At 48.5% G+C, this 27020-nt stretch overlaps 1 protein-coding gene across 9 annotated transcripts; it reads right to left on the bottom strand.

Annotated features, from left to right (window-relative positions):
* Positions 1–713: 713 nt before the first annotated feature.
* Positions 714–25883, bottom strand: TAF8 (TATA-box binding protein associated factor 8). 9 transcript variants are annotated; one of them, XR_003006041.1, is made up of 9 exons: positions 25791–25883; positions 24858–25014; positions 22433–22531; positions 22024–22086; positions 20505–20629; positions 18131–18278; positions 16546–16688; positions 856–3753; positions 714–740 (listed from the first exon to the last, which is right to left on the bottom strand). XR_003006041.1 is itself a non-coding variant. In XM_024765952.1 (9 exons), exons 1-9 carry the CDS (start codon positions 25833–25835, stop codon positions 3750–3752), a joined length of 924 nt encoding a protein of 307 aa, XP_024621720.1. In that variant the 5' UTR covers positions 25836–25883; the 3' UTR covers positions 3616–3749. The 9 variants fall into 9 exon arrangements, 5 of the variants coding, with proteins under 5 accessions (XP_024621717.1, XP_024621720.1, XP_024621718.1 ...); XR_003006044.1 differs by lacking the exon at positions 714–740 and having other exon boundaries at positions 748–982; positions 1220–3753; XR_003006042.1 differs by lacking the exon at positions 714–740 and having other exon boundaries at positions 748–1851; positions 2355–3753.
* Positions 25884–27020: the final 1137 nt, after the last annotated feature.

Raw genomic sequence — 27020 nt, 5'->3', positions numbered from 1 at the left:
ATGGGGGTGGAAAGAGGCTGTGGAAGGCACACCTGCTTGCACATCTGTCCAGTTAGTAGGCACGTGCAGTGAAATCACAGAGGCACAAAGTTACTCATCGCATCGACACTTGAAAGAACAGAAGGCTGGTCGCTACCTAAGTGTCCATCCACCAGGAGCAGGTTAAATAAATAAGCTACAGTAAAGCCATACAATGGGACACGATGCAGCCATAAAACAGAAGAAGCTTCTTATTATTAGCATGGAACTATCACCAAATATACTCTGAGAAGTGGGAAATAAAAAACATGGATAGTTTATACATGGGTATTATCTACCATTATATAAAAAGGGAAGAAAGTATATACGGGCATTTGTGTTTAATGCATAGACTATTTCTGGGAAAATACATAAGATAATATTGATATCAACATACTGGAGGCCTCCAAGGAGGAGAACTGAGAGTCTGGGAGAGAGGGGAGGAGGGGGATGCTTAGTTATTACTTATATCTTTTTCTGTCTTTTAAATGTTATACTGTGTACATATATTATCTATTCAAAATTAAATAACATTTTTTTTTTTTTTTTTGCGGTACGCGGGCCTCTCACTGTTGTGGCCTCTCCCGTTGCGGAGCACAGGCTCCGGACGCGCAGGCTCAGCGGCCGTGGCTCACGGGCCCAGCCGCTCTGCGGCATGTGGTATCTTCCCGGACCGGGGTACGAACCCGTGTCCCCTGCATCGGCGGGCGGACTCTCAACCACTGCGCCACCAGGGAAGCCCAAAATTAAATAACTTTTTAGTAAAGTAGGAAAAAAATAAACTGTAATAAAATGGAGATGACGGTGAGCCCCCTGCTCCAAGAGGAAGAAAAATACCTTGAACTTGATTCCAGGAGTGAGAGTGCCCATGGGAAATCTTTACCCTCAGGCCAGCTGCTCCCCACTTGTACCCAGGCACTGTCAGGTGATGTTCAGAGAATTAGAAACTTGTTTCAGTACGAGCCTGGGTAAAACCGAAGAATGATAGACCCCACTATCAGTGGCTGAAGAAAATTCATAAATGAACGCCTAACAAAATCCAAAAGAAATACCACTACAATTTGGGGCCCCAGGGCTCTTTCGTGATGACATAACTGACAAGGCTCGGGTCATTCCTCTAGTCCCCATACAAACACTTCTAAGAGCCTCTGAGGATGCCGGCCCTTCTATTTAAAAGCTTCTCAAATCATCAGCAACTCACCTGGGTAAAGGAGCTGGGCCAGGGCCCCTTCCAGCCCTGGACCCCACCAGTTCAAATGACCCCTTTCCTGGGGCAACCCTGGTACAGAGCCGGCAGACGCGCTCCAAAACCCAACCTGCCCAGCGGGGGTTCAATCTGAGGGCCAATACCACGGAGGGGGCTTCCGCCATCTTTTAAAGGAGAAGGCTGGTGACCGCTGACACCAAAGTAGCCTCACAAGAGAAGACCAGACCGCAACAGGAGGGCACAGGGGCCTCAGGGGCTGTGCTGGGGCAGTCACTGGGTCACCTGCCCTTCCGCCTCCCCTCAAGCCATCTCCGCCCTCCCCTGTCCTTACCTGTTTCAGAAGCTTCACTTACTCACCACTCCCCATTCAGACCTCAGCACAGCCTTTATCCCTCAAGTCCTCAAGTCCTCAACTCGACCCTCTATTGACAGTGGTTCCTCCGTCTTGGTAAGTGGTGTTAAACAGGTTCCAGTGTTTATCTGTCTCCCTGACGAACACCCCAGGGGGAGGGATACACCTCAGGGGGAGGGAGTTATCCGTGTGTTTTGTGTTTCCTCCTCTCCCCTTGGTATTGGTACAGGGCTCAGTCTGCAGGGAGTTGTCACTCTCGGCCTTGTTGGCTCTCCTGTGGGGAGAGGAGGAAACTCACTTCCCCCCAGTTCCAACTCACTGAGGAGACTCACTTCCCCCCAGTTCCATCACGTTTGCTAAGTGCCAGACTACATGAAAATTACTGAAGAGAAATGGTGTCCCTCCGGCCAGAATGCCACCCAGGAGCTCGAATGACCCTTTGATAAGCTAAGTCAACTGCTGTCACTCCCTGGCTACCCATCTCTCTCTCTGAAGAGCACCTAAAGCCCTGACTCAGGCCCAGGAGGCTCTGCACTGACTGGGCCCTGCTCCTCCCCGGCCCCCTCTCCCACCGCTCTCCAGGGTCGAGGAGCCCACACCCTGCCTCAGAGCTCCCGTGCTGGCTCTTCCCTCTCCCTGGAATGCTTTTCCATGCAGCTGGTCCCATCGATGCACGCGGGGCCCTGCTCCAACAGCTCTCCTTCCCCACCCTTTCTAAAATGGCACCCTTTCAGTACCCAGCCCCTTTCACCTGCCCCTCCAGATCCGCTCACTCACCACTTCTCCATCCTGCGCAGGGCCCTGGGAGGCTGGCCACTCTGCCTGCAGGGACAGGCCCCACGCCCTCTGGCTTCCGTTCAGCAGAGAACAGGCAGGATCCCGGAAGGTGGGAGGGGGCAGGAGGCCAGGGCATTAATCCCCGTACTGGCTCTCTCCCTGCAGGGTGGCTGCCGCCCACTGGCCCCTCAATGGCCACAGCCTCAGCTCTTAGCAGAAGCAGAAGGGTCTCACCTCGGCTTCTCTCCAGGTTCTAGTAACTGCTCACTCCCCTCCCTCTCACTCACCCAGGTCTGGCTACCTATGCTGTGCTCCCCTATACCTGGCCCACACCCTTGGAGGTGACCCTTTTATTAAATTTTCCTCACATTACCCAGCTTGGATATACCGTGGCTTTTCTTTCAGGCCCCCAATTCACCAGCCATTACATGCCTATGGTCTGTGAGCTGCCCAGCCCCCAAAGAGACCAGAAGGTCAGAGAATATAGTGGCTTAGTTATCCTCCGCTGCCTCCCGCCGTCTGACTCGGCGCCTGCGTACAGTAGCTCAATAAGTATCTGTCGAATGAGTGAATGAAAACGGGAGGGATTGAGGTCATCTGGAGAGAGGATGTAGAGGCTGGAAGGACAGGCAAGATTTTAGGAGGCGATGGCGAGGAAGCGCACAAATGAAGGCACAGGAGGCAGTGGGGATGAGGATGCCGCCTACCCTCAAGGCATAAAAACCTGTTTCTGTCCTTCGCGCTTCACGGTCTGGTGATTTTGGTCTATGTTTTCTTTGCGTGTCTTCCAACTAGAATGGATTCCCTGGGGGCAGGGGCCATGTCTGTCTTGTTCACTATGGTATCCTTAGAGCTTGGCACTGTTCCTGACATACATAGAAGGCACTAGATCCATACTTGTCAGATGAAGGAAAGATATGAGTTATCCAAAAGAAACAGCGAATTGGTAGAGGACGTGGAAAGCTGGGTTGGGCAGTTTGGAAGTTGCATGGAGAGCAGTAGGGATGAACTACAAGTCCTAGTGCGGGGCTGGGGGTCGGGGGACAAAGGGGGAGCTTATAGGAAGATGAGCCATTGTTACAGAGTCATTATTCATAAACCACGCAAAACTCTTCAAGGAATGAATAACAGTGATTAGCAGCCTCACCATCACTCTGTCCGTAACTGGTTCCGTTTCTAGCTCCCTTCCCAGAGACCGTGTGGGTGTGCGGTGGAAGCCACTCTGCACACAGTAGTGTCAGTGCCTTCGAGGAACAGAATCCTGCGGTCTCGAAGCACGAGTGTGGAAGGTGAAAAGCGTGGACTTGAGCAGGATGCCTGGGGGCAGGACCGCAGCTCCGCTCCTCAGTAGCCAAGCGGACTGAGGTGTTTCTGAACTCCTGGGTCTCCAGGTCCTCAACTGCAAGTGGGGACAGTAAGAACATTGAGGTAATCGTGAGGATTAGATGAGTCAAGATGCGTAAGACGCTTAGAACAGTGACCGGCAAGGGTTAAGTTCTCAATTAGTATTAGCTTGTGTATAATTTTAAAGACAACAGAAAAGAAAAAAGAGAAGTCTGGCAATGGAATAACGTTGTCGTTTATAAGGCACAGGTACAGACGTTCTCATTAAATCCTCCTGACGAGGTATCATCAGTATTCATTTTATGGAAACTGGTTTGGACGCTTAGGGATTTGCCCTAGATCTCACAGCTGGTGGGCTGTGGTCGGGCCATAAGTACCAATATCACCGAGTCTTGTTTTATTGAACCACATGCCTCTAAGTTGAGCGACTTCAGGATTCCACAAAAACAAAGCCCAGGAAAGCCAGTTCCTTTTACACTAGTCCCCCACCCCGGCCCCCAAAGCCAGGCCACTTTGTTACTGGTGTTTCAGTTAACTGCACTCATCACCTTTTAACTGCCTCGTGGTTAGAAACAAAGGAAAGGGGCATCCTCATCCCCAGGCCGGAGCCGGGAGGGACTGCCGTACACTTAGGAGATGTGAAAACCCAGTGCAACGTGTGGATCTTATTTTGATCCTGATTCAAACCAGCCAATTATTAAAAAATAAAATAAAAACATCTTTGAGACAACTGGAAAAATCCGAATATGAACTGGATACTAGGGGATGTTATAAAATCACTGTTCATTTGTTAAGTGTGATATTGATATGGTGATTATGTTAAAAAAAGAAAGTCTTAATCAACCCACATAAATATGCCCCCCATACAAAAACCTAATTTTTGACAAAGGTACAAACATCGTTCAGTGGAAGAAGGGTAACTTTTGATCAAGGGTGTTGGATCAATTGGACATCCTCAGGCAAAATAGTGAACTCAACCTAAACCCCAACCTTATAAAAAAATTTACTCAAGGGAATTCCCTGGTGGTCCTGGACTCCATGCTTCCACTGTAGGGGCCCGGGGTTTGATCCCTGGTCAGGGAACTAAGATCCCTCAAGCAGCTTGGCCAAAAAAAACCAAACCAAACCAACCAAACAAAAAGATCCCAAAAACCTTAAAAAAAAATTACTCAAACTAGATCAAGGCCTAAAACATAAAACTTACATCTATAAAAATATTAGAAAAAATGCAGGACGTAGGGCTCAACCCAAAAACAGTCCATAAAAGAAAAAATAAATTGGATTTCATCAAAATTAGAAACTATTGCTCTGCAAAAGATCCCTGTGAAGATAATGAAAAGACCAGCTTGTAGAGAAAGTATTTGCAAACCACACGTCTGACAAAGTTCTTGTATCCAGAATATATAAAGAAATCTAAAAACAAAGAAGCAAGCCAGTTAGAAAATGGACAAAAGATTTAAATGGATAATTAACCAAAAACGATACACAGACAGCAAAAAAGCACATGAAAAGAAGTTCAACATCTAGGGACTTCACTCGTGGCGCAGTGGTTAAGAATCTGCCTGCCAGTGCAAGGGACATGGGTTTGATCCCTGGCTGAGGAAGATCCCACACGCTGCAGAGCAACTAAGCCTGTGTGCCGCAACTACTGAAGCCTGTGTGCTCTAGGGTCCATGCTCCACAACGAGAAGCCACCGCAATGAGAAGCCACTACAATGAGAATACCACGCACCTCAGGGAAGAGTAGCCCCTGCTTGCCGCAATTAGAGAAAGCCCGCGCGTGGCAACAAAAACCCAACACAGCCAAGAAAAAAAGATGTTTAACATCTAGCCCTTAGGGAAACGCAAATTAAGATCACAATGAGCATTGCCGCACACCTATCAGCATGGCTAAAATTAAAAAATAAAAAAAAAGGTAACACCAAATGTTGGCGAAGATGTGGAGAGACTGGCTCACTCGTACACTGCTAGCAGGAACGCAAACTGGTACAGCCACTCTGGAAAAGAGTTTCAGTTTCTTTTAAAATGAAACATACAGTTACCACAGGACCCAGCAGTTGCATTCTTGGGCATTTATTCCAGAGAAATGAAAACTTATGTTTACATAAAAACCTATACACAGATGTCTATAGCTGCTTTATTCGTAATAGCCCCAAACTGGAAACAGCCTAGATGTCCCTCCTTGTGTGAATGGTTAAACAGACATGGTACACCCATACTTGGGATACTACTTAGCAATAAAAAGAAAGGAACTACTGACACACACAACCACCTGGATGGCTCTCACTCGCTTATGCTAAGTGAAAAAAGCCAACTTCAAAAGGTCACAAACTTTGATTTGATTCCATTTATATAATATTTTTAAAATAAAATTATAGAGATGGAGAACAGAGCAGTGGCTGCCAGGGGGTAGGGATGGGGAAGAGGTGAGAGGTGGATGTGGTTATAAGGCGACAGCATGAAGGAACCTTGTGGTTATGGAAATGTTCTATATATATTTTAATTTTTATTGGAGTATAGTTACAATGTTGTTAGTTTTTTTAAAATAAGTTTATCTGCTACATTGTTCTTTTATAAAAATATGTTTTCTTTATTTTTTTGACTGCGTCGGGTCTTAGTTGCAGCACATGGGATCTTTCATTGCGGTGCGGGCTCTTCATTGTGGTGTGCAGGCTTCTCTCTAGTTGTGGCGTGCAGGCTCCAGGGTGCATGGGCTCTGTAGTTTGCGGCACGCAGGCTCTCTTGTTGAGGCATGTGAGCTCAGCAGTTGTGGCGCGCGCGCTTAGTTTCCCTGCAGCATGTGTGATCCTAGTTCCCTGACCAGGGATCAAACCCGCATCCCCTGCATTGGAAGGCGGATTCTTAACCACTGGATCACCAGGGAAGTCCCTACAATGTTGTGTTAGTTTCTGCTGTAAAATGAATCAGTTATACATATACATATATCCACTCTTTTTACTACACACACACACACACACGAAATGGTGGAATCTGAATAAGCCCTGTGGATTGTACCAATGTCGTTTTCCTGGCTTTGGTATTATACTACAGTTATTCAAGATGCTACCAATGAAGGAACTGGGTGAAGGGTACATGGGACCTTCCTGAACGTTTTTTTTTTGGGCAACATCCTCAATCTATAATTACCTCAAGAAAACCTTTAAAAAGTCTATCAGACGCATAACAACATATTTACAGATTACGTGACATAGCTCTTAGATTTGTTTTAAAATATACTCTAGGAATAAAAAATAAAAGAAAAAAGTAGCAGAAATAGATGAAACAGAAAAGATGTTGATAGGTGTTGAAGTTGGGTGAAGAATACATAGGGAAAGTATATATACTTTCCTCCCTAGTTTTGTGTTTGCAGACTTCCCAAATAAAAAAAGTTTTAGACGGTTGAAAAGGGTACTCTGTCCAACATAAGGGCTAAGCCTTACTTATTCGTATACAGCTTTACTCACTGCTATAACATTTGCATACAAATTAAGTTCAAAGCTTATAATTCTGTTTCATTTACAAAGTTTTTATTATGACCTTTTATTAAGAGCTCATAAATCACATGCTTAATCTGGTTCTGTTGACTACTTTTTCCCTCCATGATTCCCCCAAAGTTATAAAAAATACAAACTTATAAATAGCCATGAGGATTACGCACAGTCTTTACACGACAGTCAGGTCAATGTTTCAGGTTGTCCGACCATCTCCCAGTGTCTCATGTAGAACTGAATTACAGCAGCAAGGCCTCTGAAATCTCAACAGCAGAAAGGGAAATTCTTTTCCAAATCCCACCTCATCCCTTAGTGTTACAGGACTCAACAGGTGCTTGTTTGGGACAGTAGCAGGAGGAATTGCTGGGATGACTGCTCCCGGGAGCGGGTGAGAAGAGCAAGCCGGGAAAGTTTCAGCCCTGCACGTGCCATGGCTCAAACCTGGAGCTATATTTAAACTCAACAAGCCAAGAATCACCAGGAGCCAACTGACAAGCTGAGAGGGGGTCAGCAGAGGCCCGATCTGACTACTTCCAACTGGAAGAGTTTCAGGTCACTACAAACCAAAAAAACTCTTATTTGGTGCAGAGCTGGGGAATCCGATTTTCTCACTCAGTATCCTCTCTTCAGGTGCTGACGAGCACCACTTTCCTTCCAGCCAGTGGGATGAAATGCTTAGAGAACAGTGAGGCCAGAGGAGCATGGAGCCTGCTGTCAAGTCACCGGGTTTTTCGAGTTTTCAAATTCACCAAGAGGACGGAAGGTTAAGAGATGACTGTGGAAGCCGAGTATCAGAAGAGCTCAGTATGGACCTTAGGACACTAACCCAGGATTCTCCTCCTTTACCCTGTGTTAACCTCCAGGTGTCACTGGCATTCCTCTTCCTCCAACTTGGTTTTAAAACCTCTTCCTTTGGAGAACGGTCAAAAGGTATCAGCTTGCCCAGCATCTTTCGTTTTTGGTTTGTAGGGCACATCAAGGATAAAGAGGCAAAGAGGCTGGACAGATTCAGACCTGCAGGCTCTTCTTGGCCCACTTCTGCCATAAGGTGGGCACATGGCCTTCCATCCACGCCAACTTCCAGCAGACCGAACAGGTTTCTCAGCTTTCAGAACATGAGGCTAAGCCCGGCCTTCAAAATCTCATCCCCGCCACCTCTCACCCCCCAGCAAATCCTTTTCCTACTGCATAAAACCAGTGATTCCTCCATCAAATCACAGCGTAGTATATCCACTGATGTAGGCTCTTGTCAAAGAAAATCTCTCTTCCCAGGATGGGGCAGCACTTGGTTGTTCCCAAGCACATGGTCCACAGAGGGACAGTAAATGATAAACCCTTCAGGAGAGGGTGCTGCCCTGCTTTAGGGAGCTTTCGTCAGACGCTGATGAGAGTCAGTACTGCCTTTCATTCTACTCCACACGCATCTGCTTATGCCTCCTGACTCCTGCCGGCCCCACACTGAGGCTGCGATGGGTGGGCCTCCTGTTTCCAACATGTTAAAGGAGGGAAAGTCACCTTCGGTCAGCTCTACAGGGCACGTGGAGCCCAGGTGAGGTGAGAAGTAAGGAGGTTCTAGGATGATAAAATAGGTGCCACAAACTGTCAGTCAATAAAAGGGGTCAGGATATCCTGAAATACAAACTAAGCAAAGTCTTTCCGGCAGTGAGCAACGCAGGCAAAGAGACCTTTCTTTCCTGCCACCTTCCCTGGTCTCCCAGGTTTCAAGGAATCAAGTTCCATGACTATAAACGAAGTCACTGGCTGCCCCTGTGCCCCACGGTATGGCCCGGCTGATTTAAAAAGCCTCATTGTTACCATCGTATCTTCGTCAACCCAAACGTCCAGTGAAAACAGGTAATCTTAATAGAGAGTTTGCTATTAAAATCATGCCCGGTCACACCCTAGAGCCTCGGCTTGTCCCCGAGGCGGCCACCCTCTTCTTCCCTCGAGTGGCTTTAACTCCCCCAGGAGGGTGGCATCCGCGTCTCTCTACAAGGCAGGCTTCCTTCTCAGCTCATGAGAGGGACCTAGAAAGAAGAGGAATCCATGGAGCCCGCCTGGTGGGGGCCCCAGCTGCTCTCCTTCTTGCGGGGGAACAACTGCTAGGCTGTGAGGGTTGGTCCCTGGGCTGCAGGATGCTCAACCTCCATGCAACAAAAGGTACATGCGGGAGATGAGGACGGAGAGGAAAGGGGAAAATATTCCCCTCTCACCAGAGTAGCTCTCCCCAAGGTTCAGAACCACCGGTGAGCCTCTCTTTTCTGCCAAGGAGCAGAGAAGGCCACCTCGGTTGGCCAGGGAGGCCTCTCTGCACCCTGGCCTCCAACTCACTTCTTCCTGCGGATCTTGGGTTTCTTCACAGGCCGCAGATAGGGGTTATCGATGATGTTCTCCTCCCCATTCCGGCTCCCCGACAAGGAAGGGTTCTGCTGCAGGACAGAGGTGTTCTCCTTCTCGGCTCCAGAATCATCCTTTGAGCAAAAGCCAAAATAAAGCAAAATACCAAATGGCATAAGGAAAGAGATCATGCCCACGGTAAGAACTACTGTTAGCATCCCTTTCATTGAGAAATTAGAAGCCCAAGCACCACCTTCTGGCTAATGTGCCTCTCTCTGCCCCAGACGAAAGGAGGCCAGGCAGCGGCTGCCATCAGAGGAAGGCGAGAGCACCAGCTTTGACACAGTGGAGCACAGAACACCAGACCCTGAACCTCTTCAGAGGCAGGGACAGGACACAAGGAACAGAGAACTGGGAGGGGCAGAGTCAGGGGCTACAATTTAGACGCTTCAGGGAGGACGCCCAGCCTGTGCGGAGTCGAAGGAAAAGAGAAGTGGCTCCCGATGCCCTGCAGGACTGAGAGGTACAGGACTGAAACAAACCACGTGCATAGGGCACCCCCGGACCAAAGCTCACGTAAATCATAATCGACTTTCCCTCAAATTCTCAAATATCTGGTACTTGCAACATGGTACAAATGATCATATCCCAGCAGAGGCCAGAAACTGCTCAAGCCCTGCGAGCTCCCACGAGGGCAAAGCAGCATGTGCGGGCACCCACACAGGAACATCATCCCAAATCTCCACCTGCAGCCCCTGGATCAGGCCTTTTGCTGTTCGTTTTTTGAGGAAAGTGATTTTGGAGAAAAGCTTATAAGTTTGAATATATTCCATATGATCTCAGTTAAAGATTTTTTAAAAATCACAGTGGGATGTAGACATAGAAAACAGTAATATGTTAAAGTTTTACAAACGGCTTCTGGAAATATGGGTGATTGATTCTCCTTTCCTTTTTTGCACTCTCTTCTATTTTCCAAGTTCTTTAAAATGAGCAGAAGCTGCAGGCGAAGGGGATAAAAATCACACGAAGCAGCTCAGGCCCAGGGGGCTACAAGGGACCAGAAGCAGCTGGTTGGGCTGCGCCCCCTGGTGACAGACCAGTGGTTCTGTCACTGGGATTCCCGTTCTGGAACTTGAGGCAAAAGAGGACTTGACCTCAACCAGGAGATTATGCTGTCAGAAGACAGCGGACAGTGGACAGATGGAAGGTTCTCCCATAGGGACCACTGCCTAGGACGGCGGCGCCAGTCTGGGCTCAATGAGACTGAAGAAAGCAATGACTTTGAGGTTCGGCTGCGTGCCCTCTCACTGCCCATCAGCCCTGTTCTCCCCAGAGACCCAGTTCATCCAGGGCCCCTGTGCTTTCCCTCTCCAACACCCAGTCCGGTGGCACTAGAGTCACTGTGGACCTCCTGGAGGCTCTCTTGAAAGCGAATACCCCAAGATCAGCCTGGCTGGCTCATGCCAGACTAGGTGCCGGACACAACGTCTGCCCACACCCAGACCTGCCTTGGATACCAGGCTCTGACCTTTCTGAAGTTCTTAACGGCTCGGTTTAGTAGCTCACCCCTACCTCCCTCCTCTCATCTCTCTACAGGAAACGCCCAACCTTCAAAGTTACTGGAAGTTCAACTGTGCCTTAAGTGCTTCCTGAGATGATCAGGGTGGAGGGGACCCAGTCAGGGGTGCCCTGGGATCACTGCTGGAGGCTCCCCCCACTCAGCTTGCTATACCTCATGAGGCCAGGACTTGGGGCACGAGTCATGGGACAACAGGCTTCTCTACTCCCAAGGAGAGCTTCTGGAAATGCCACTTTCTTTGCTGTCTTTGGGGACAGGCAGCCTTGAGATGGGGAGGGACAGGAGGAGTAGACAAAAAAAGTAAAGTACTAAAATGACTGAGATTTGTAAAAAAAAGGTGGGAGTAGAAAGGTCTGTCAGGAGCGACCTGGGCCGGGAAAGGCCAGACTCAGGGCACGTTCCTCATGCACCCCCCTCATGCACCCCATGCGCCCTGGGTGACTGCATCCAGCCTCACAGCCTCTACCACCACTTCCACAGCAGCATCCCCCACTTGAACCTCCCCAGCCCTCACATCTCCCTTGACTTCCAGGCCTGCACGGCCACTGTCGCTCAACCACCTGCCATCTCCATGTGGCGGGCAAGCAGGCATCTCAAATTCAACGTGCCTAAAACTAAACCACGAGCACAAACAGCTTCTCCCACTGTCTTCCCGTCCTGTCCTCCCAGCTGTCCAAGCCCAAAATTCTGCAGTCACTCCTGCTTGCTTTCTTTCTCTCGCATCCCACAGCCAATCTGTTGGGAAAACTTCTTGGCCTTATCTTCCATATACAGGCAGAATCTGAGCATTTCCACTATCTCTACCGCGACCCCCCTGGTAGGACCTACCAATGTCTCTTACCCGGATGGACAACAGCCTCCTAACTGGCCTCCCGTCACAGTCCCTCCTCTGCCTGTCCCATTCTCACCAGCGCAGCCAGTGCTCCTTGGAGAAGTTCAGACCTGCCTCTCCTCTGCTCCACACCCTCCCAGCACTCCCACTTCATCCAATGAAAAGACAGCTCTTAAAACTGCTCACAAGGCTCCGCCTGACCTGATCTCTCCCTCCCGTCCCCGTCCCCACCTTCCTCAGTCACACCTCCACTCGCCTTTGTGGGGTTCCCCAGGGCCTTTGCACTGGCTGTTCCCTTTCCAGGACACCCTTCCCCAGAGATCCACATGGCTCACTCCCTCACCTCCTGCAAGACTCTGCTCAGACGTCACCTTCTCTGTGATGTGTATCCTGAGCACCCTATTTAAAACTGAAACCTCCACCCTTTACCCTGGATCCTCCCCTACTCAGTTTTCCCCCCGTAGCACTTTCATCTTTTACATACTATACAGTGATGCATTTACGTATTACGTCTATGGTCATTCCCCCACTGCCAACACACGGGCTCCCGAGATGCAGCTGTTGTCTTTGTTCTGGTCACTGATGTGTCCCAAGCACTCAGAACAGTATCTGGCACTTACCAGGTACTAAACAAATACTTGCTGAGTACATGAATGGTACGTTGTTCAGAAAAGAGTAGAAGTTGAGACACTGGGATTGCCTGCAGAAGGCAGCTCGTTGAAATGTATGAGAAAAGAATCGTCTGATACACCAATTTAAAATGAATAGCGCTGGGACTTCCCTGGTGGTCCAGTGGTTAAGACTCCACGCTTCCACTGCCGGGGGCGCAGGTCTGATCCTTGGTCAGGGAACTAAAATCCCACGTGCTGCGCAGTGTGGCCAATACATAAATAAATAAAATGAATAGCCCCTTCATGTTCCTAGATGGAGTAACCAGAACCAAGTTAAACAAAGTAACTACCTAGCAACAGTCGTTGACAGTTGTGACCTTGATAGATAAAAGAACAATTTAAAACACCAGTTATTGAACTTACCGTAACAATGTCTATAAATGCTAAAGACAGAAAACAATGTAAACATCCACAAGGGACTGGCTCACTAAGTCCACACAATGGAACAGGAGGAAGCTATGCGGAGGGATGAAGCAGCTCCTCACATACAGCGTACAACGACCACCGAGATATCGTGCAATGACCACCGAGATATCGCCACAAAGAGAGCAAGCAAGGGGAAAGAACTGTTTGTGCTTAAAATAACAATTAAAAAACATCTCTAGAAGGATTCACAAGAGACTGGTGACACTGGTTGCTTTGTAGGAGGGAAAATGGATGACAGGGAACAAGGACAGGTGAAAGACTGTCACCATACATCTTTTCGTACATTCTGAGTCTTAAACATATGATTGTATTTGCCAGTCCAACGAAATAACAAGCCCAACTGACTGTCATAAATTGTTGCTGGAATCCTTTTCTTGCAGTCTTTTTATTTATTTTGTACAGAAGAGCATATGGTCATACAGCAGGGGCAGGGGCAGTGGGTGCCATGAGCTGCCCTGTGCCAGGCACCTGATATGGATGAGCTCATTTTACCTCAGGCTCCTCACTTCCCCCTGAGGGAGGCGTTCCTACTCCTATTTGCATTTGTGAGGAAACAGACTCAGATGCTGGGTCATGAGCTGGAAAGTACCCTGGTCTGGATCTGAGGCCAGGCCAGTCTGACTCCGAGGCTCAGACCTTTCTACTCTTCCAGTCTGGCTTGGCCTCAGGCAGTTCCTGACATCCTTTCGGCCTCGGTTCACTCACCGCCATGACCTCACCTATGTCATTACATTACCCGGGGTTTTAGATAACACATCTGCAAGCCCTTTAGCTGCTTTGTACATATAAAGGGACGGTGATGTTTGTTTAGAAGACTCCGCCTTCTCATAAGGTGGACCTCATCTTAGTCCGTGCCACAATCACCATATCTCAGACCAAATTAACTGAGTCCAAAACAGAAGCGTAGAATGACAAAGCTCCCAGCCCTGATTCTGAAAGGAATAATTCAACATTAAAGAAATGTGTATTCAGGCAAGGGAGACCTTCAGCAAATACTAGAGTCAGCCCTGGCACTCTCCCCCCGCATCCTGGGGCCTCACACCTCAGAGAACACGAGGAACCCTCAGTCCAGCTACAGCCACTGAGCCATCCCTTGCTTAAAAGCCAGGGCCAACCTTAAGGGACGGATGAATGTGGTAACCTGACTCTTAGGGTCCTGTAAGCTTTAAAGGCATTAGAGCTTCAGCAGGTCTGTGACTCTACTTGGCATTTTCTCCCCTGATGCATGAACAAGAGTGGGTCTTATCCTCTTACTTGCCGAGTATAATACAGCGTAACCAGAAAAGAACACCCACCAGTTTCAACGAGCACACCTCCCCGCCGACCTTTGTCTCTGTGCCCACACATTTTATCTCCTATCCTGGCTCTGAAATGTCCACAATAAGGCTAACCCCTCCTTTTGGGCACTAAATCCCATGCCCTCTCCCTTGCCAAAGATCATCATTCCAAAACGTTTCTTTCTCTCCTGCATCAACTTTACCAGATCATTTTCATCAGCATACAAACATCTTGTTATTTCTTTTATCTTAAAAAACAAATAAGGGACATCCCTGGCAGTCCGGTGGTGAGGACTCCACGTTTCCACCGTGGGGGGGTCCACGTTTGATGCCTGGTTGGGGAACTAAGATCCCCCAAGCTGCAAGGTGCGGCTAAAAATATCAATACATAAAATTTAAAAATAAAAATAAAAAACAAAACACCTCTCTGACCTCCTTAATTCTTCCCCTTTAGTTACCGCTCCATTTTCTCTCCTTCCCGTCACAGCAAAATTCCTTGAAACCGTGGTCTACGTTAATGGAACTTTCTGTGATGATTTAACTGTTCATATCTGCGCTGCCCAGTAGGGTAGCCACGAGCCACAGGTGGCCATTGAGATGTGGCTGGTGTGACCAAGGAACTGAATTTTTAAAATTTAATTTACATCAATTTAGACTTAGATAGCCACATGTGGCTACTGGCCACTGTAATGGACAACACAAGTCCGCACTCACCGACTCCGGTTCCTCTCTTCTCTTTCTCTTTGAATTCACTTGCTCTCATTCTTCCTGAAATTGCCATTGTCAAGGTCACAAACTGCATGCCCGTTGCCAAATCTAATGGGCAACATCTCAGTCCTCACATGACTGGAACTAACTGCAGCTCCAGACACAGCCGATCACCCTCTTCTCCCTGAAACGCCTTCTTCCCTTGGCCTCTGGGCCGCCGCAGCCCCCCGCCCCCCCCACACCCCCTCCCTGGTTCCACCACCTTTCCCGCTGTGCCTTCTCCATCTTCTTGGCTGGTTCCTCATCTCCTCACCCTCTGAACAGCACAGAGCCCCAGGGCTCAGTCCTGGCACCTCTTCTCTATTTTGTCCTCACTCGCCCCTACGCACTCACCTGGTCTCGTGGTTTAAACACTATCTACGTGCCGAGGACTCCCAGGTTTGCATCTCCTGAGCCCAAAAGCTCCTTGAACTCCAATGCGCCTGTCCACCTTCCTACCTGACCCCACCACCCGTATGTCTAATAAGCATCTCAAACTTACCTCGTGTAAACCTCTACTCCTGGCTTCCCTGCTATACCTGTTCCACCCAACCGTCTCGCCTGTCTTGGCTGAGGGTACTTCCATCTTGCCTGTTGTTCAGGAAAAAACCCTTGCATTTATCTTTGACTCTTTCTCTCACATCCACTCCTTCAGTCGCTTCTGCTCCGAAAATAATCTAGAATCTGACCAAATAATCCACCTGTGTCTTCACCTCTACCACCATCTCTCAGCTTCTTGCACCAGCCTCCCGACTGGTCTGCTTCTGCCCTCACCCTCTGTAGTCCACCCTCGACCCAGCATCCTCACCGATCCCGAAACCCTCCTCTGCTCAGTATGTCCAGGGGCTCCCATCGTACTAACAAAAAGCCCAAGTGCTTAGGTACCCTTAAGACCTGACTTCCCCAGGAGCTCTCTGACCTCGTCCCCTGCTCTCCTCCCCGCTTTTGCTCATGCCACACTGGCCACCCTGATGGCCTTGCCATTCCTCAGCATAACAGCACCCACCTCAAGGCCTTCGCATCTGCTGTTCCCTCTGTGGGGAACGCTCTACTCCCAGATACGTGCGAGCCTTGTTCCCTTCAGGTCTTTACTCACCTGTCACCTTCTCAGTCACCCAATCTAATACCACATCCACCAGGCCCGTACCTACTCCCATCTCCTAATTTCTCACTTTTCCTTAGCTCCATGAGGGCAGGACATTTTGTCTATCTTGCCTCCTGCTAATTCCCTAGCACCTGGCACCTGCCTGACTCTGACAGGTGCTCGTTCAATATTTGTTGAATGAATGAATGGATCCCCAGGACACAGACTTATCCCTCGAGCTAGAGATCGTGCCGCAATTGGATCACCACAGGCCCATCATGCAAGTCCCTAACATGGGGCCAGAGACCTGAGGTAGGTCCTGTCCAATCCGCAGGGTGATACGCAGAGAGCAGCACGGGCTACTGCGGGGGGCGTGCTGAAGCGGGCAGAAGGCAGGACCCACCGTGTTGATGTGAAGAGGGAGGTTCTCTGTGTCTGTCTGCTCATCCTGCTCCGAGGAATCCGTCTCCTCCATTTGTTGCATCTCCAGCTCAGACGGAAGAAGAGCGGTCAGGTAGGGGATGGTGAAAGGCCTGGCAGCAATCACTGGGGGATTGGAAGAGAGGCCGAGAGCCTTAGGACAGATCAGCGAGCAGCAGCGAATGACAGTGATGGCTAACACGCTCGAGCGCTTAGCACAGGCCAGGCAGTGTCCTACACGCTTTACGTGTTATCTTTAATTCTCGCCTCCACCCTATTAAGTAAGTACAATTAACAACCCCATTTTACAGATGGGGAACCTGAGGCCCGGAGAGGTTACGTGACCTCCTCAAGCACACCGGAAGTGGTGGAGTGGGATTTGAACTCGGGCAATATGACGGCACAGCCTACTTTTACCAAGTACCACTAAAATCAGAGAGAACTAGGGCTGAATCCTAGCAAAGCATCAGCTTAGTGATCTTATACCCAAGGTCAGTTAACCCCCCCAGCCTCATTACTAGAGCAGGGATATGGATCCCTTCAACCTGAAGGACTCAAGTCCCGATAGCGGACTTGAGAACTCTCTGCATGGAAGTATATCCACTGAGCTAGAGGGCACTTCAGGTACATGAGTGACCCAATTCCTCCAAAAAGCACCGAGGCTGAGTAGGAGAAATTATTAAATAAATAAATAAATAAGTAAGTAAGTAAATAAGTAAATAAATAAATAATAAAAAGAAAGTCTCTGTGCATACTTCCATGGTAGAATGTCATTATCAGGAGACACTCTAAGATTATTTTTAACATGGCTCAGATATGGAGACAGAAAGAGCTAGGTTTGAATGCTATCTACTCTCCGTGTGACCTTGGGCAAATTACTTCATTTCTCTTCTCTCTAAGCCTTGGCTCCTGGAATGGTGGAAGTAACAGTTCCTAACTCAGAGGCTCACTCGAGGAGCTCATGAGATAACGTAGGGAAAGTGAGCAGCACAGTGTCTGGACTTAGTAACTTAGCCGCTGCGGTTCCGGGGCAAGGCACAGAGCGAGAATCCAACAGGAGCTTGCTGACTGAATGAATCATCTAAACCAATCTCCCTCACTCCCCTTTGGAAACACTGAGGCCTGTGGAGAGGAAGACACTTGGTCACACAGTGAAACGATAGTGCTGAGATGAGAAATTATATGGTGAGTCCTGTGAGAGGACGTAGTGAAGGCAAAGCCTGGCAGATGTTCTTTAACTGCCCTGCCCCCTGCCACCAGGGTCCTTCTACCACCAGGGCTGCCCCTTCTGCTAATGAGCCTCTCTGATGCCTGGGGCTCAGTCACCCTCGAGGTAACCTCAACTCAATGCACTTCAAGTGCCCAATCCCAACAGAGGCCATTACTGTTTTGGAGTCATCAGTTAGGGACAGGCCCTTAAGACCTAGAAAAAGGAGCCAGAAATGAAGAACAAGTTCCACAAGACAAGGACAAAGCTTATTCGTTTTTTCCAATGACACAGAGAGAGAGGGAAGATGGGGCGATGATCTCAAAGGACAAGCCAGGGTCCACAGAGGGGAGACACTCACAGGGAAACGTGCTGACGTCATCTTTGAAAAGACTCTGGGTCTCGCCGGTCTTGGCCATAAAACGGGTGAGTGCCCGCTCCACGTCTCGTCTCTGGGATGCGGCCTTCTCCCGCAGGACCTGATAGTCCGACACAGGCTCACGGTACGTCTAAAGGGAGAACAGCAAAGACACTAGAGAAATACCAATGACTACACTGCCCTCCTCGGGTTCCTGCCTTGCTGTTGCTCTGTCCTCCCACCCTTTAAATGACCCCTACCGTCACTGAGAGCAGAGATCCCCAAGGGCAGAGGAAGGGCAGAAAGAAACAATATAACTATGATTAACATTTACTTTGAATCTTAAAAGTTAAGAAATATACTAACATTTACATTTATGTGATCCTGGGCCTTCATTTAGCTCCAGCAACAGCTGGACTCAGGCAATTCTCAGCCCCACACACCTGCTGGGGAAGCCCTGCCAGGGAAGCCCTGCCAGGGACCACCCAGGGGCCCTCAGTGTAACATGACAACAGAACTTTCTGACATGTTTGAAGTCTTCCCAAGATGAAGAATTTAACAGGATTCTGAACACGCTGGTTAAAAACATTAAAATGCAAGGTCTTACAATTATTTTTAAGATAACCGTTTGACATTTAAAAAGTTGGAAATTTAATAGGAAAATTTTAATGTAAGTCTTCAAATAATTGGTAGATGAGAATGAAAAAAATTAGTTTTATGATTTATTAAGGGCAGCCTAAGATCCCACCTTTCTTTGTACTGTACCTTTTTCAACTATGACAGCTGTGAAAGTATCAAAATAAACTGAACTTAGAACCAGACCTCCTACTTCGTATTCCACCAGGTATTAAACCAAGATTTCAAAAAATACAAAAGCTGAGGCTATAACATGGCTGCCACTAAAAAGGAGCACCAGTTTCCTGAATCCTTAATAAGGGTCAGATGATCTTTCAACGTACGTTGTTTTCGTACTGTGTTACGTTATAACAGTCACGTAAATGAGCAAACAAATACTGAAGTGTGTGCTTAACACTGTACTGACAGACATATGCTACAAAAGAGTTAGAGACTGCTGTGGGTTGAATTATAGCCCCCTAAAAAAAAGACGTGTGGAAGGCCTAACCCCCAGGACCCCAGAATATGATCTCATTTGGAAATAGGGTCATTGCAAGATGTAATCAGTTAACATGAGGTCATATGAGTAGGGTGGTAAGAATCCGATATGACTGGTGTCCTTATAAGAAATGGCCACGTGAAGACGGAGATACAGAGAGAGGGCCGTGTGAAGAGGAAGACTGGAGTGATGCATCTACAAGCCAAGGGGTGCCACGAACTGCCTAGAAACCACCTGAGGCTGGGCAAAGGTTTCACAGGGAGCCTGCCGACACCTTGATTTTGGACTTCTAGCCTCTGGAACTACAGGATAATACATTTCTGTTGTTCTAAGGCACCGAGTTTGTGGCACTTTACAGCAGCCCTAGGACACTAATACAGGAAATCCTGGTCAAGAGCAATGGCTGCCTTGCAATGGTGGCTGACCACCTGCTCCTTTCCCCCCGTATCCTGAGGTGTGGAAAAATCTCCTGGAGGACTTGCCCCAACCCTGCATCGTGGCCATATTTGCACCAGGACGCAGTGTGGAGGTGGGGACACAGGAAGCGAGCAGAAGAGCCTCTGGGGACTCCTATGCACACTGTACCTTCCCAAAGGAAGGTGAAATTGCTAGAAGGCAAATTGGAACACGGAGGACATGTTCGGAGGACATCTGAACTAAGGAGGACAACTAGACTTGTCCCATACAGACCCAGAGTTCACAGTTACGATAAGTTCCATTTCATATTACCAAGTTTCATTTTTTGTTTTTTTTGGGGGGGGCCACACCATGCAGCTTGTGGGATCTTAGTTCCCAGACCAGGGATTGAACCCAGGCCCTCAGCAGTGAAAGCACGGAGTCCTAACCACTGGACTGCCTATGTTTTAAGTAACTCTTTCCCTGATTTCAAAAATAACTCTTACCTATTATGGAAAATTTGGGAAACCCAGAAAAGCACACACAAAACAACAGTTACCTATAATCCCACCCAAAATTACTACCAGCATTTTGTGGAATGTGTCTTTGCTCTACGTGGCTAGGTACTTCTGTGTTTGGGTAGGACAGGCGAAACGGTGCCACCTTCAGCTTATTTATTAAGTATATTTTTGCCAGCAAACTGGAGTAGATAATTCTCCTTTGCCGAATTGTTTTCCAGTGAGGAAAGACATTCTGAGTTCTGAACTACCCTGTGACCAAAAAACTTCTGGACTCCAGTCTGACAGCCAGGAAAATGGAGTCTGCTTTTGCGTCAGTCACAGCCCCCAGGGTGGCCTTGTCACTCACCGGAGTTTTGATGTAGGTGTGGGGGTCGGGGAACTCGGGAAAATGGCTGGGGATGTGTGGCGGGTGGGGTCGGTTCTGTCCTGCAGTGAGGGCCTTGGGGGTCACCGGCTGATTGGTCACTGGAGCTGCAACAGAGTCACCGGCGGTTACTCTTCCACCCAAGGCCTCGCGTCTCTACCCACACCCTCCTTTTCTCAAAGTAAATCCTGGACCTCAATGTTCTATGCAACAGGCACTTTGTAATTCTACCAATAAAAGGCCTTTAATGGCCTGAGGACCTGAAAAGGTGCCTCCGCCCCCCAACAACACCCGGCACGGCATGACCTGGGGTGACATTCCCATCTACAACAATCCTGACTGCATGCCTCTTGGGGCGGTGAGTGTGGGGCTGAGACAAGCTAACTACATAAAGAGCAGGTTGAGGACCTAAGGAAGTTAGGTGGGCTGCTAACTCCTTTCAAGAACCCAGGTAACAAAGACAGACATGGAGCCAGGGTAAGTTAAGCGAGGGCCAATGAAAGCAAGAGGGGTTGAAAATGGCACCTTTCACTGCCACTTTGAGAGGAGCATCTTAAAACGATATCAGCTGGACTTCCCTGGTGGTGCAGTGGTTAAGAATCCACCTGCCAATGCAGGGGACGCAGGTTCTATCCCTGGTCCGGGAAGATCCCACACGCCGCGGAGCAACTAAGCCCGGGCACCACAACTACTGAGCCTGCGCTCTAGAGCCCGAGAGCCACAACGACTGAGCCTGTGTCGTGCTGCAACTACTGAAGCCCACGCGCGCGTAGAACCCGTGCTCCGCAGCAAGAGAACCCGTGCTCCGCAGCCACCACAATGAGAAGCCCGTGCACCACAACGAAGAGTAGCCCCCGCTCGCCGCAACTAGAGAAAGCCCAGGCACAGTAACAAAGACCCAACACAGCCAAAAAAGAAAAGATGCCAGCCTGAAAGGAGTGATGGAAAAAAAAATCTAGTGAATTCTCCCGAGGTCCTGCAAACCCACACTAGTTACTCCAATCAACTCAGTTTATGGCACTCAGTGTATCTAAGGCAGAGATCATCAGACTTTTTGTATAAAGGGACAGGAAGTAAATATTTCAGGTTTTGCAAGCTGTGCAGCCTGTCACAACTACTTAACTCTGCCATTACTGCATGAAAACAACCATAGATAATAAGTAAACATGGCTGTGTACCAACAAACAAAAAAGTTTATTTACAAAATAGGAGGTGGACCACGTTAGGCCTATAGGCCATAGTTTACTGACCCTTGATCTAAGCAAGAACAAGCACTCTCACATTTTTCAAGTAGCATCGAGATGGTTCACCTTTCTGGTGACTGAACTTCACATCCTAATCTGACTAGCCCAAATAACGATTACATGGTAGGTAGCCCCAAATAATGAAAGGGAGCCTGCAACGAGGTAGTAGCTACACACCAATCTCTGCCCTAGTCAACCAATTCATTCCACCAGCATTAACTGAGCACTCCTGAGTACCTCAGTTCAGAGTCACTTACGGGCAGTGATGACCATCCTCTGAGACCGTTTTGCATAAGCAGGGAGAGTGTCCACATTGAAACCTAAGAAACAGGAGAACAAAAATCACTGCCCAGACCACTGGATACTGAACATGGAAGGGGAAGTAATACTGTGGTGAAATAGTTTAAACTCCCAACTCAAAAGCTTTGCTGCCACTCAAAAGAAGCTCCAGCAGAATCCCCGAAGAGGGAGTTAGGAGGCCTCTTAAAGGGGTTCAGAGGAACCCTCTTTTGATAACTCTCTCAAGCTAAAAGCAAACCAGGAGACTCATGAGGGGATTTAAGAATGCTCAGCAGAGGGGGCTGCCTCCTGGGGACTCCTCTCTCTCTCTCTCTCATGCCTCCAACTCAGCTGCACTGAAGAAATGGAAACTGGAGGTGTACTCACCCATCTCGACAAGTGTGACCACAATATCTGACAGCGTGGGCTGCGTCCTGGCCGTGTGCTCACAGTAAGACTTGGCACTCCTCCCAATTTCTGAAATGTCTAGGAAAGGATCAAAGGCAGAAAGTCTTACTCTCAGTTCCCAAACAGTTAAACACAGAATTGCCATGTGAGCCAGCAATTCCACTCCTAGATATCCACCCAAGTGAACGGAAAACAGGGACTCAAACAGAGTGCATGATGTTCATAGCAGCACTACTTGTGCATCCATGTTCATAGCAGCACTATTCACAGTAGACAAAAGGTAGAAATAACCCAGTGTCCATCCACAGATGAATGGATACATAAAATGTGGTCTATCCATATAATGGAATATTATTCAGCCTTCAAAAGGAATGACATTCTGATACAAGCTACAACATGAATAAACGTTGAAAACATCATGCTAATGAAATAAACCAGACAGTCAAATATTTTAAGATTCCACTTATATGAGGTATCTAGAAAAAAAAAACTCAGGGCTTCCCTGGTGGTGCAGTGGTTGAGAATCTGCCTGCCAATGCAGGGGACACGGGTTCAAGCCCTGGTCTGGGAAGATCCCACATGCCGCGGAGCAACTGGGCCTGTGAGCCACAACTACTGAGCCTGCGCATCTGGAGCCTGTGCTCCGCAACAGGAGAGGCCACGACAGTGAGAGCCCCGCGCACCGCGATGAAGAGTGGCCCCTGCTCGCTGCAACTAGAGAAAGCCCTCGCACAGAAACAAAGACCCAACGCAGCTAAATAAATAAAATTTATTTTAAAAAAAATTCAGAGACAAAAAAATTGATTAGGGGTTACCAGGAGTTGGGAGGAACGAGGAATGGGGAGTTACTGTTTACGGATACAGTTTCTGTTTAGAATGATGAAAAAGTTCTGGAAATGGATAATGCTGATGGTTGTACAACATTGTGAGTATATTTAACACTACTGAATTGTACACTGAAAAATAATTAAAATGGTAATTTTATGATCCGTACATTGTGCCACCACAAAAAAAAAAAAGGTCTTATTATCTGGTTGTCAAGTTTTTGTTTCTTCTACCTGAAGCTGAACCTCTTTTCAGCCATGCTAAACTCCTTCAGGGGAAAGGGGAAGCATGAAGCTGGGCTCCATGAGTGGGTTTCAGAGGTAGACGGGCAGCTCCAGGAAAATTCTGAAATTGTGAATTTTACATACAAAAGAGCCTTTTTCTGGGATGGGTCCACAGGTCAAAACCATTTTCATAATAAAACGAGACATCCTTTGACTTTTTTAGTCTCATTCTCTCATGCAGTTTTCCGGAGGCTATGTCCCCTATGATGATGACGTCATGGCTCTGCTGGATAATGGAATGTGTGCTTGTGCATTCTTAGGTTTTAAAATGTTCTCAGTTTTATTTTCTAATGACAAAAATCTCTATATATAGAGCCCATGTACACAAAATTCCTCGGGGTCCTCAATATTTAAGAGTCTAATGGGGTTTGATGGCTGCTTTAGGAAAACATTTGGTATCTTGAAGTTCCAAACATCAGCTGCAGAGAGTCACCTCAACCCAGATCACAACCTTCCTGGGGCAGCCCACATCTAGTGACTGATCAAGACCAGACTACAAAGGCAGGGCTTTGGGGGACTGATGTCAGATACTCTGATGGGCAATAATTGCTCCAGAGCACCCCACTGAGTTGGCCAATTCTTTGTTTGGCCTGTACTGCAGCTCAACTTCTCTCTCTGCCTAAACTCTTCTCTCCCTTCCATTCATAGGGTTGATTCCGCCCTCAAACACCTTAAATACCCACAACCCTCATTCCATCCTCCCTCCAAAGGCCCAAAGAGGGAAATACAATGTACATGCACAAGCCTATGTGAGACCGTTCCAGGCTCCTAAACCTCAAGATACTTCCTTTCAAAAGAGTGTTTTTTTCTTTTTTCCATTTTCTAAAACTTATTCACCCTCACTCTTTGTATCACATAATATAGCATTTGATTATATAATGTGCAGCATCTATTTCACGGGAATTAATCCTGACTCTCCAATGAAACTGTAAGTTCTTTGAGCATAGAGAACAAACAGCAATAATAACAGCACCTACAAGTCATCGAGAGCTTACAACGTTCCCAGCTTTGACTGCTTTACATATACATCTCACTTATACTCAAAACTCCAGGAGGTACAAATTATTATTCCTTTTCACAAAGGAGGCAACTGAGGTTCAGGAGGTCGCGTGGTTAACCCAAGCTATTAGGTAGCAGAGTGATGACCTACACCCAGGTCGATCTGATTCTAAAGCCTGTAAGTCACTTAACAATGTTCTTCTTTTTCTTAAATCCTCTCTAACACTATCACAATGCAGGACACAGAACAGATGTTTGGTTGACTCGAGGAAGGCCTATTGTTTCCTGGTACTTACAGCTCTGCAGCATCTCTGTCAATGTTTCCACAGATGCTTTCTCAGCACTCTCAAACCCTGCCTCTGTCAGCAGGGAGCTCACAACCACTTGCAGGGTTCGCCTTCGGGCCAGATGGTAGTTATCAGCAGGGTTAGTGGACTGTTTACTTCCTGATCTCTGTGAATCAGCAGCCCAGAAAGAGAAAACGTTTTCATCCAGAGGACAAGGATGCAATCACAGAGTTCACATACTGCCAACGGCAAGCAAAGGTTCTTTTGCTAAATACTTATTTATTAGTGCTTAATAAGATGTGGTAGTCCCTGATGTTTAGACTTACAGCTCTTGGCCAAATGAGTAATAACTGAGCACCCCGGGGGCTCTAAATTCGGAGACAGCCTTTCTGCCTACCTAATACTTACAATTCCAATAACAAAACGGCTGTTTTCTACTTTCTATTTTAGCAGATTATCAGAATATATAGCTGAAGAAACACGCACGATGGGATTGAACTCATATCCATCTCCCAGAAAAAAAGTGACCTCTCTCTTGTTCCTTCCACCTCCACACCATTTTGCTAACGAGGAAAATTAAAACAACAAACAACACATGATGCTAAGTAGAGGACCTACAAGTAGGAAGTATTTTGAAACGGGAATCCCTCCCAACTTTGGCGAGCCAATAAGAAGGCGAAAGCGGCCTCGTTGCACCAATCAGGAGGTGTTCCGGGCTCCCAACCCCCAACAGAGAACGGGCCAATCAGTATACAAGTCCACCAACTCAGGAGGCAACCGCAGAGTCTCGAGAAAGGGGTCACGTACGACCTGAAAGACCGTCCTCCACTCAGAGCTCATGGTGGGGCTGGATTTCTGGGTATAAGATTGTAGCCCAGGCTAGGGGAAAGTTACAGAATGCCCCGACTCTCTCGGCTTCGGCCTCGCGCCTCCCGCCCTTACCGTTCCGGAGCTGCCAGCCCCGGCAGTGGCCGCCGCGTCGGCCATCTTGCTCTGGCGTAATGTGCATGAGCGCAGGGCAGGATGGGGCTTGTAGTCACCGGGCGGGGAGGAGCGGCTAGGGGGCGGGGCGACACGCGCCCCTCTGGGCTTTCCTAGGCCCAGCGGGGTCGGGAGGGTGTGTTGGTTGACCCCGCTCACTTGGCCTTCTGTGAGCGGTGCGTTCAGTAAGCCCCGGAAGTGGCCAGGAAAATGAGCTCTCGGTTTTACACCTATTTTGAAATGAAGTCGCTTTTCGTAAAAAGCATATCCCTGGAACACTCCAAAGGTGCTTGATAGCAACCTCTGCCTGGGTCCCGCTGGGTCCCCATCATTTACTCTCTAGGGGAGGGGTCTGGGATTCTGTATTCTTAAAACCTCCAGGTGATTCTTCTGAGCGGGAAATTTGGGGAAACCTTGTTTTGTGCTGGCGGTCCCGCAGCCCACTTGGAACTAGATCCCAACAGCCACCCAGTCCAGGGGTTCCAACGCATCCCGCTGCCTTCTCGCCGTGTATTAATCCGTAGGTATTTGTCGGGCGAGCCGGGAAGCGCCGGCGGTAAGAGGCTGTCCCTTGCCCGCCTTACTCCCGGGCCGTTGCGTCAACGTGGTGCGTGTGGTTTTCTGCGGTTCACTCGCGGGTCAGCCTCTCCGGATGGGAGTCCTTCGTGCACCACGCCTCATTCGTCTCCGTTTGCGGGTGTCTGGCAGGGCGCAGAAGCTGGGTTCGAATCCCAGCACTCGGCAGCTGTGGGATTTCGGGCACATTACCTAATCTCACTGTGCCTCGGTTTCGTCTTTTGCGAAACTGGGATGGGATGGATAGCAGGGGGCAAATGAGCTAATACACTCAAAGGGTCTATCACTGTGCAGACGTAGAGTAAGAGGTCAAGAAGCAGCGCCTAATGTTATTTCCTGAGCGAGTGGATGAGTGGAAGACGCTCACAGGCAGATGTCTGGAAAACTGCGCCGCGCCTGCCCGCGGGGCGCACCTGCGCCTGGGGGGCACCCCCGCCCCTCACCGGGGGAACGTGCAGCGGGATGTGCGGGCTGGGGTCGCTGCGCAGGCTGAGCCGCCGGGGGTAGTCGGGGCCCAAACCTTAGCTGAGCGGAGCACCCAGCCCCTTTGTCTCCCCCGCCCCCTCTTCCCCACTTCCTGCCCAGCTTTAAACTCGGGATTGGCGGCGCGGCGGC

The sequence above is a fragment of the Neophocaena asiaeorientalis genome, unplaced genomic scaffold (assembly GCF_003031525.2).
Source record: "Neophocaena asiaeorientalis asiaeorientalis breed wild unplaced genomic scaffold, Neophocaena_asiaeorientalis_V1.1 scaffold46, whole genome shotgun sequence".
NCBI lineage: Eukaryota > Metazoa > Chordata > Mammalia > Artiodactyla > Phocoenidae > Neophocaena > Neophocaena asiaeorientalis.
The sequence above is the reverse complement of the archived record's forward strand: the minus strand, read 5'-3'. Positions and strand labels throughout refer to the sequence as shown.

Coding starts and splice junctions, on each gene's coding strand:
- TAF8 (XM_024765948.1), bottom strand. CDS start 25,835: ATGGCCGACGCGGCGGCCACTGCCGGGGCTGGCAGCTCCGGAACG. Junction 22,087..22,432: donor GGTCACACTTGTCGAGATGG/GTGAGTACACCT, acceptor CCTGTTTCTTAG/GTTTCAATGTGGACACTCTC. Junction 9,661..16,545: donor TCCCTCTTCACATCAACACG/GTGGGTCCTGCC, acceptor TTTTGCTCAAAG/GATGATTCTGGAGCCGAGAA.